At 31.1% G+C, this 10,350-nt stretch overlaps 1 protein-coding gene across 3 annotated transcripts in view; it reads right to left on the bottom strand.

The window, feature by feature from the left end:
- Positions 1-2,969: 2,969 nt before the first annotated feature.
- The window catches only part of LOC106468859 (cyclin-dependent kinase 2-like), a 36,589-nt gene continuing 29,208 nt past the window's right edge, over positions 2,970-10,350 (bottom strand). For 2 of the 3 annotated variants that reach the window (XM_022397215.1, XM_013929300.2), the window contains exons 7-8: positions 7,449-7,652; positions 2,970-3,245 (exon numbers count right to left, since the gene is read on the bottom strand). In XM_022397215.1, coding sequence (XP_022252923.1) covers positions 3,147-3,245; positions 7,449-7,652 — 303 coding nt within the window. In that variant the 3' untranslated portion in view covers positions 2,970-3,146. The remainder of the gene's footprint in view (positions 3,246-7,448; positions 7,653-10,350) is intronic. The other variant, XM_022397216.1, reaches the window with a different exon arrangement.

Raw genomic sequence — 10,350 nt, 5'->3', positions numbered from 1 at the left:
CACTGTAAGTAATTTATTAATGACGAATAATAGCAGTTTACCTGGGATATTTACACTGCTAAATAATTTATTAATGATGAATAATAGCAGTCTACCTGGGATATTTACACTGTAAATAATTTATTAATGACGAATAATAGCGATCTACCTGGGATATTTACACTGACCGCACGCTATAGTAGAACCGAGCTGTTTCAATCACACCTTGATCACATTTGATGGAAAGTGCTAAGAAAAGATGTATTTGAGTTATTTGTGCCATTTGTAAATGATATACGAAGTGTATATCATTAAAATAATTATGTAGCACAATTTTGTGTTGTTTGGTTTTTACCATAATAATGATCATTAATAAATTATTTAGCAGTGTAAATATCCCAGGTAGACTGCTATTATTCAACATCTTTATATGCTTTGTTTATAGGGTAAAAGTCCCGGTAGATCGCACGCTATAGTAGCACCGGACTTCCATTATCAAGTACTTTGGCCTCTGTTTTCTTACATCTCACAAAACAACATGGCATAGTCACTTCCATATATAAGATTGAATTTTGGCTTAGATACGTAGATGACGTTTTTTTTGCCGAGAGGAACAAACAAAAACCCTTCAACATATAAACAACCTACATAAAAACATACAATTAACGGATGAAAATGAAAATAAACGATAATATTTAAACGTTAAAATCCCACACGGCTTCACACTAAGATTCATAGAAAAAAAACACATAAGGCGTAAATTACATAAACTGGTTTTCTAATCATGTAATCCACCAGAAGCCAGACACACTAAAACGTTTCCTAAGTTTAGTATATGCATCAGAAAAAAAAACATTCATAAAGTTGTTAGTTTGTTCTTGAAGTTAAGCACAAAGCTACACAATGGACTATCTGTGATCTGCCCACCACGGGTATCGAAACCCGGTTTCTAGCAGTGGGCCCGGCATGGCCAGGTGGTTAGGGCGCTCGACTCGCAATCTGCGAGTTCGAATCCCCGTCCCACCAAACATGCTCGCCCTTTCAGCCATGGGGGCGTTATAATGTGACGGTCAATCCCACTATTCGTTGGTAAAAGAGTAGCCCAAGAGTTGGCGGTGGGTGGTGATGACTAGCTGCCTTCCCTCTAGTCTTATACTGCTAAATTAGGGACTACTAGCGCCGATAGCCCTTGTGTAGCTTTGCGCATAAATTAAAAAAAAACAAAAACAAAACAATTCTAGCAGTGTAAGTACGCAGACATACCGCTGTGCCACTGGGAGAACAATTCTAGCAGTGTAAGTCCGCAGACATACCGCTGTGCCACTGAGAGAACAATTCTAGCAGTGTAAGTACGCAGACATACCGCTGTGCCACTGGGAGAACAATTCTAGCAGTGTAAGTACCCAGACATACCGCTGTGCCACTGGGAGAACAATTCTAGCAGTGTAAGTATGCAGACATACCGCTGTGCCACTGGGAAAACAATTCTAGCAGTGTAAGTACCCAGACATACCGCTGTGCCACTGGGAGGCTTATTCATAAAGAAATCACGCATTTAATGCTTTACTGACGTAAACCATTTGCCTTCTAAAGTAGTTACAGAAACTATTAATAAATAAATAAAAAACATACAAGAGGCGTTTAACAAACAAACAAACTCAAACACTCCACAAAACAAAGGAAACCTAATCACTTGAATTATCCCACACCGAGAAAATATTAGCTCTATCAAAAATTTCAAAAAGAGTAGCACGAAAATATAAACTCAATATAACGCCTAGAATCGCTTTCACCCCTGTAATTAAACACATGTTAACAAATTATATAATGAACCAACCCAATCTACCACGAAACATTTACAAAATAAAGTGTATCAGTTGTCCAGCCTTTTAAATAGGACGTAACTTGAAGATTAGATTAAAAGAATACCAGAACCCCCCTTCCCAAGTCCATGAACATATGAATAAATACAAACACAGTTTTTCTGAACAAAATGTCACAGTACTAAAACATGAACCTCACATTAACAGAAGAAATATCAGAGAAGCTTTATTAATAAAATCAAATAATCCCACTATTAATAAATACCCAGGCACATCTCAATATGTCTTTGATAATTATTTCCCCCCACACACACACATTCTTAGTCTTCTGCAAATATTTTAATTCACAGATTCCATAGTTTTTATATATTTATTCACATTTGGTTATTTTTTTTCTGTCTAGCCATAAATAAATCGTCTGCCAATTCATGCAGATCGATGTATACATGTATAAGTACGACTATCAATTCTAGAATTTAAATCTATTGTCAGACTGTTGAATGTTGATTAAATGTCCTTCGTTGTTAAAACTTGAATTTGAGAATGATCAAAACGTCGTATCTATTCTAGAAACAAATCTTACTTACTGTAAAAACTGTAATTTGTAATAAAATAAGACTACTTAACAGTGAAATACATCAAGTATTGTAAATTTCACAAAAGTTTACATTGAAAGCTAAAAAAACCTACAATAAATCTTTTTAAAACATTGTGATAAAATAATAATGCTCAGAAATAAGTAGTAATTTCACAGCTATTAATTTTATCAATTACAACATGATGTAAGGTATAGAAGTCTTAACTGTTTAGCAATTAAAGTCACTGTACAAATTATGTAGAAAGATAATCCTGTATAAGCATTGTAGTATTTACGCATAAAATTCTGTTTTAAAATCCGCCAGCTTTCCTAAAAATTAATAGTCGCTAATGAAAAATCTGAGAATATTAGATTGAATGTCATTCCTACTACCCATTGTAGTTAATACAGTGAGTAGACTTTGAATTGAGTGTCCTTCTTGTTACCTAGAGAAGTTAACATAGTGATTAAAACAAATGTATTTTATGTACAGTAATAACGTTAAATGGAAAATGTGAGGGAATACAAAAAAACAAAATAAATTTTATGTTAAATAAAACTTTTCTTTTCAAACACATATACAAACTAAATGTGAAGTAATGAAGATTTATTCAGTAAAAACTACAATTGTATTTTAAAATATAGTTTTTCATATAAAAAAACAGAAAATAACCCAATTATTAACATAAAATAACAAAGCTATACATATTGGTCCCATATAATAAAGATACTGGTTTTGTGCAATATGTGATAAATTGGTTTAACAGTTACAAAGGTGGTGGCTGGACTGTCACATCACGAAAATACCGATGACTCAGAGCGCTCTTTGCCGATATTCTGTGATTTGGTTCATATTTTAACATTTTCTGTCAATAAAGGAAAAAAATATCATTATATGCATACATTTTTTAATCACATTAATACATAAATTTTATTACTATTCATTAACTTTGCATCTAGACTTGTCCTAATGATACTAAAGAATGTCATACCTCCGATATTATACTTATTACTTTAATGAATACCATTTATAATGATATGGCTGCTCTGATTTTGAGACTAAGGGAAAGTCTACAATTAATGTTAATAACACTGTTTATTCACGACTTTAAAAAATTACACAACTGATCACAACATTAGTAAATTTTAAATGTTTTACTTACACATACAAGAACCTAGTGTCGTTTTATTGTGTTTTATATATATTAGTATGTATCTTTATATGACAATTTAAGAAGATCTTTGATTATTTTCAGCTGGTCAAAATTATTTTAAGTAAACTTCTTAATAGATATAAGTTTGTTTGTGGACCTGCAGATATGCCTACATTTGAGAAAACCTTACGAGCAGTTTTATGTTGCAGATAAATTTGTTTAATATATTTGAGGAACAATTTAAGGGTAAAAAAATCCATACATTTTTCTACTTTCATTTAAAAAATTCTGAGATTAAATCATAAGACTATGCAAAATGGAAAAATGTCATACATCACAAGAAATATTTAAAGGTCTATGCTGCAAGCTATCTAAGTAGCTGATACTTCAAAGCAGACATAGGAATATAAATGAACAGAACACAACATAGATGATAAAAAGTACAGTTAACTTGCAAAATGACAGTGATTTTTTTTTAGATGTTGGGGAGATTTACAGATAGAGATGCCCATTAAAATTTTCAATAATTTATGTAGCATACAGATTTTCTAAAGAGCGTATTATGCTAAAAATCTTTTCAGCAAAGTACGAAAATAATAACAATTTTGTAAATTATATTTCCAATGTTTTAATTTAAGTGTTTGCTATAGGACACGTGATGCTAGGATCTGGAAAGTTCATGGAAGTTTAAGAGTCAAAAAGGTTTGTGTATTATGTAGAAACAAGGGTATGATATAAAAATGAGGAATCAATCATAATTCAGTCAGTTAGTAAAAGCAGTGAATTAGTGAGTCAGTTCAATAACAGAAAAGTTATTCAGTATTAATAGTGAACGTTATTGTGTCTACTCTGCTATTCAGTTACTCAGTAAGTTATGTGTTTGTTTATTCATTGATTTAATCTAAGTAAGTTAGGCCTAAATAGTTCTGCAGTATCTTTTGAAACATTACACTTTAATTTAGGCCGACAAGTGAACACGGCTGTAACAAACATTTATTCAAGAAATAAATTAATCCATTACTATTACATGGACTGAACTTGGCATAATTATTACCAAATAATCCAAAAGTACCCAAACAATGATAAAACACATTATAACAAAAAACAAGCTGATAATTGAGGGCTCAAGTAGTTAATCTTTGTAACAATTAAATTCAAAATAATAAAAAAATTAATTACATGATATAAAGTTAATAAATAGTAATTATTACAAGGCAGAAAACAAATGCTGAATAGTTACTTACAAACATATTCAAAACTTCACTTGAATGCAAATATTTTAAATTTAATTCTATGTCACATGATACAATGTGAGTACAAGGCCGAAATATCAGGCGTTACATTTTTTAAGCGCATGTGATATCTACTTCTCAGCTTTTTAGTACTTCAATATTTCTACTCATTATATATTTTAAATATCTAATCTTTCTGAACCCTAGCTTAAACCCTTTTGGGCATAGTAAACCAAATAGTTATAAACCTAAACAAGGCCAGGACTTCATTCACGTCATTAACACAAATTTTTTTGTAACTTTTTCAATCAAGTCACTTGCCTATTACTCCTTAATATAAATTTTTTTGCTTATTAAGTGAAAAAAAAATGTCTTGTGTCAGCACTAAACAGTTAAAATAGTAAAATGTAATACCAAAACTATCGAAGAAATAAATTTTTCTACCGATAAATGTATGATAGCAATTACAGTGCCTATGCTTAGATATGCATTTTTTTATCACATATATTTTGGTAGTTCTTTCAAATAAATCTCAGCAGAAAATGTAATGAATGTAAAAATACTTCCTCTGTAACTAAAAAAAAAGTTCTTTATTGCTAGTGCTGGCACAGCTTGTTGGCTTTCTGCAGTCTTTCTTTCTTTAGATATTAAATCAAACAACAAAACTTAACACAAATTTTTTTGTAACTTTTTCAATCAAGTCACTTGCCTATTACTCCTTAATATAAATTTTTTTGCTTATTAAGTGAAAAAAAAAATCTCTTGTGTCAGCACTAAACAGTTAAAATAGTAAAATTTAATACCAAAACTATCGAAGAAATAAATTTTTCTACCTCTTACAAACCGATAAATGTATGATAGCAATTACTGTGCCTATGCTTAGATGTACATTTTTTTATCACATATATTTTGGTAGTTCTTTCAAATAAATCTGAGCAGAAAATGTAATGAATGTAAAAATATTTCCTCTGTAACTAAAAAAAAAAAAGAGTTCTTTATTGCTAGTGCTGGCACAGCTTGTTGGCTTTCTGCAGTCTTTCTTTCTTTAGATATTAAATCAAACAACAAAACTTAAAATGTTAAGTGTTTCTTTCTACAGCCTTTCAAGAGCAAATAAGGGCAAACTTTAACAGTTTAAATCATGCTGAGAATAACTTTGTGCAAAATTTTCCCTCTTTTCAGATCTGCTGGAATACAGTTTCTATCTAATATTTCTTAGCTTTCACTTTTAAAACTTATCTATACTGAACTGTCAAAATACTTTAGTTCTGATTTTTCTTAGTTAAGATAAAATGGAATTCACAACATATACTTTTCCTAAGTTAATTAACTTTATTTCATGAACTGTTACGACACAATATCTAATAGATTATCAATGAACGTATTTGTGGTTTTTATTATATAATAACGGGCATTACAAGTTGTCTTGCTCAAAGTTAAATAAAACCTGGAAGGCCATCAAAAACCAATAAGCTACTATAGTTGTCTTGTACTACTACTATTATCTTTCAAAATAAAAGTTAGCCTAGTGAAGTGGTGTGCAAAATGTTTTTATTGTGCTTGACCTCTCTAAGCATGTATTTTGTTGCCTCCCCACACTCTGTATAACCTACACTGTATATACCGTACATATCATTTGGCCATGTTAACTGTATTACTATTTCTATGGTAGTCTTTAAAACTTCTTTATTTCTAGCTTTGTACTTTCAGATATAATATTTATTCTCCTACAATCATTGTTGCATGCCCCACAGTTTATGCATCACAGATCTAATGGATGGATAAAAATCAACACACTATAGTGAGTAATACATTCAATTGTCCAATTCATATTAGTTTAATACAAATATATGTAATTTAAAAAACTACTTATTGTAAAACTGATAAAACATGTACAATGGTTTCAGGTGGTAAATATACAAAGAAATTATACATTAAGAGAGATTTATTCCATAAGTTTATCCATGATTTCTGAAAATGCTGAGCAGTCATTTTAAGCTGGAATCTCTAAATATGTGTGAATTCTTTTAAAAATTATACCTAATTAACAATTTCATAATGTTTCTCTTAAAAATCCTCATTAACAAATTAAATTACATTTAATCTTGTTTATTATGAGTTAGTTTATTTACAAAAATAAAAAAAAAGGTGATAATGATTCTTCTTCCTGAAGGTTGATCACATTTGGCTTGTTTATTCTTGTAAATCGTCTTTATTTACTACAGCTTTTTACTGTTCTTACTGACGACTGGATTTTTCTCTAACTTATTTCTGTTTCTTAATTAGAATTTTTAAAGTCAATCTCAAAAAACTGAGCCATTAGCATTACACTTGCATTATCTGGTTATTTAAAAGGTACTGTAATGATGGCAGTTTTCTTTTTGTAAGTCCACTAAAAAAAGTGTATTATTCTAACAAACAATTAACAGCTTATATGTTTATACGCTTACTTTGTAATAGGCATTGAAGTTTTTTCAGAGTTTTAAGATATACACTTTAGGCTACTGAAATAAAAACTGAGAAAAGGGAGATGGATAACACATTCATACTTCTATAAAAGCATTTCTGACTCTACAATATCTTTCTAATTTCAGTTTTAACTTCACTGAAAAGACAAATGTTTTGATGAACCTGTAATTTTTTTACAGTTCCTAGTATCTAATTTTGAAGTTACTTAACATACCAGAAGCAGATCCTGTCCATCCAAATCCAAGTTAGGTACCAGTTTATTCATGTCCTGTGCTTTCCATTTCGGAAAAGATGACTTATAGTCAGGGAGTTTAGTCACTCCTGGCCACGTGTCTTCATCAGGTGTTCCCAGAGTTCGAAAGACTCGGAAAAGCTGATCAATTTCAGAATCTCCAGGAAATAATGCTCTTCGAGTCAACTACAAGTAAAATATTTGTGTAACAAACTGGCCAAAGTAAAATACACGCAACAGTTTCATCAACTGTAACAAAATGTCAAAAGATCTCACAGTAGTTGTGTACATGTTAACAAAATACACATCAGGAGTTTCTGAACTTAACAACAAAATGTCTAATTCACAGTTTAACTAAATATTATATACATGGTGTTTTTAATTGTCTTTTGTCCATCAAGGTGAGCCTATATTTATATAGGAGACTGAATATGTAGCAAAATATGATACATAAACTTTACACTTTTATTACTTTAGCCCATTCCAAAAACCCTCTAATCCCCAAAATTAATCAAGGAAAAACAATACAGAAAAGCACGACTGTTTACTTCTATCAATGCACGTAAGATCTCGAAGGAAAATTTGAATAGCATCATCACACAGTAAGTTTGTTAAGAATCAATTCAAATTAACAGCAGGATAACAAAAAAAGTTAACTAAAAATCATTGTCGGAACTACCAGGTGAGATGTCAGGGATAAAATTTAACTAGAAGCTGTTACAGACTGTAACATTCCCTCATAAGTCTTTAATATTCTAGAATGTAACAGACATCTATAGAATTAACGGTACTGATTTCTTGCAAATGCTATAGTTTGTAATTAGGGTTGGGTGATTTAATCGACTACCTATGGACCATGATTACATAGATTAGTGTCTCATAAACTAATCGTGTAATTAAAATTACGATTAATTTATTGGTGTCATAAAAATATCAACTAAATGAAAGTAGTGTTTCTGATTATTATAATTTCTATTGTTTCAACAATCGATTAATCAAAATTTAAATTAAATTGATTGTCACAAAATAATCAACTAATCAAATTTAGTTATTCCAATTATTACTGTTTTAGATTATTCCAACAACTGATAATAGGAATTATGATTAAACTGATTGTCACAAAACTGATTAACTAACTGAAATATTGCCATTATGTATGTTGTTATGCTAAATGTTATATAATTGGCTGGTGGTGGTGGTGGTGTGGAGAATGTTTTGTTATTTAAGGTTCTAAGGTGTGATTGCCACTAAATTTGCTCATCCTGTCTTTGTTACTGCAAAGTTACTAAGGCTATCTCTCATGGTCACTAATTTTGAACTGCTGACTAGAGGGAAGGTAACTGGCTCGAAGCACCAACCACCAACTCTCTGGCTACTTAATTGTTTTTTACACTGCATTAAGTTTCTAATTCATGATTGTGTATTCGTTAATGTTGTATAAGCAGGCACAGAGCTAGGGGAGGAATTCAGAAGGCAAATCTCACCCATTTTTTTCCAACATTAATAACTGTATTATTTAATATTGTATGAGTAAGCACAGATGTAGAGGGGGAGGTCTGAACCCCATCCATGTTTTTCAGAAATTAAAAAAAAACAGCCATATTGTATCAAAAACAAACATTAGATGTCAGTTTTTTTATTTGATTGGTCTATTAATTACCATAAAAGCTCTTTTTTTCAGTTTCTCTGAAGCCAATGCAGCTGTAGTCTACAGCAATGCTATTACAGTCTCAGCCAATAACAAATTATTTCTAAATAAATACAACAATATGAACATAAATTAAAGTTGCTATGATTGTTTCATGCCCTGGCTTTTTCCCAGACACTAACAATGTGTGTGTGTGCTATAGATTTGAGAGATTTGTTTTCATCAAAGTTAGTAGTAGTTAGGGCATCTGTAGCTCTAATAACACATGCTTGTTATATCAATTTTTCATAGTTTGAAAGTTGGAACACTCACAAGACAGATTTTTTCATATTGCTCATGTCCAAAATAAACAAAAATGCATCAGAAGCGGAGCATCTGGGGCAAATGTCCCAGGTCCCCCAACAAAGTAGATTATATTTTTAAAAAAAGGGCTGGGAAGTAGACCATCAAATTGGACGAAAGAACAAACTTGGAGATAAATTAATATAAGAAAAAAATATATACCTATGCACTTTTCATTCACGGTTACTTTTTGGTGACAATAGGCCAAAAACTAGACCAGAAAAGATATTAATTTCTGATATAACACAGACGTATTTCACTATAATATAAAAATGTTATATTATAATATAAATACAAATTTGCATAGTTATCCCATAGAATACTGAATAGATGCCAAAATTTTCTGGCATCACTTTGGTGAAGCCCCCCCCATAAAATATTTCTCCCAGGTCCATCAATATCTTAATCCAGCCTTGAATGTACTACGACTTCATAAAAAACCTTAAAATGGGCATCCTACTTATAAATGCTAAAATATCAAGTTAGCTGTAGACTTTAGACATTTTTGAAATATATAATTATAGGTATTTAATTTTAATTACAAAATCTCAAGTGTGTGTCTTTGTTTTATGTTCATGTCAATCACATTATCGAAAATAAAAATATAAGTAATTCATATGCCATTTGACCAGATTCTCACTTGTTGAAGTGTAACAAGCCACCCAAGAATACGGTTTGAATGAGACTTAGACAGAACCATCACCATTTGACCAGATTCTCACTTGTTGAAGTGTAACAAGCCACCCAAGAATACGGTTTGAATGAGACTTAGACAGAACCATCACCATTTGACCAGATTCTCACTTGTTGAAGTGTAACAAGCCACCCAAGAATACGGTTTGAATGAGACTTAGACAGAACCATCACCATTTGACCAGATTCTCACTTGTTGAA

The sequence above is a fragment of the Limulus polyphemus genome, unplaced genomic scaffold, assembly GCF_000517525.1.
Source record: "Limulus polyphemus unplaced genomic scaffold, Limulus_polyphemus-2.1.2 Scaffold3194, whole genome shotgun sequence".
Taxonomy (NCBI): domain Eukaryota; kingdom Metazoa; phylum Arthropoda; class Merostomata; order Xiphosura; family Limulidae; genus Limulus; species Limulus polyphemus.
This window is presented reverse-complemented; position numbering and strand designations above follow the sequence as displayed.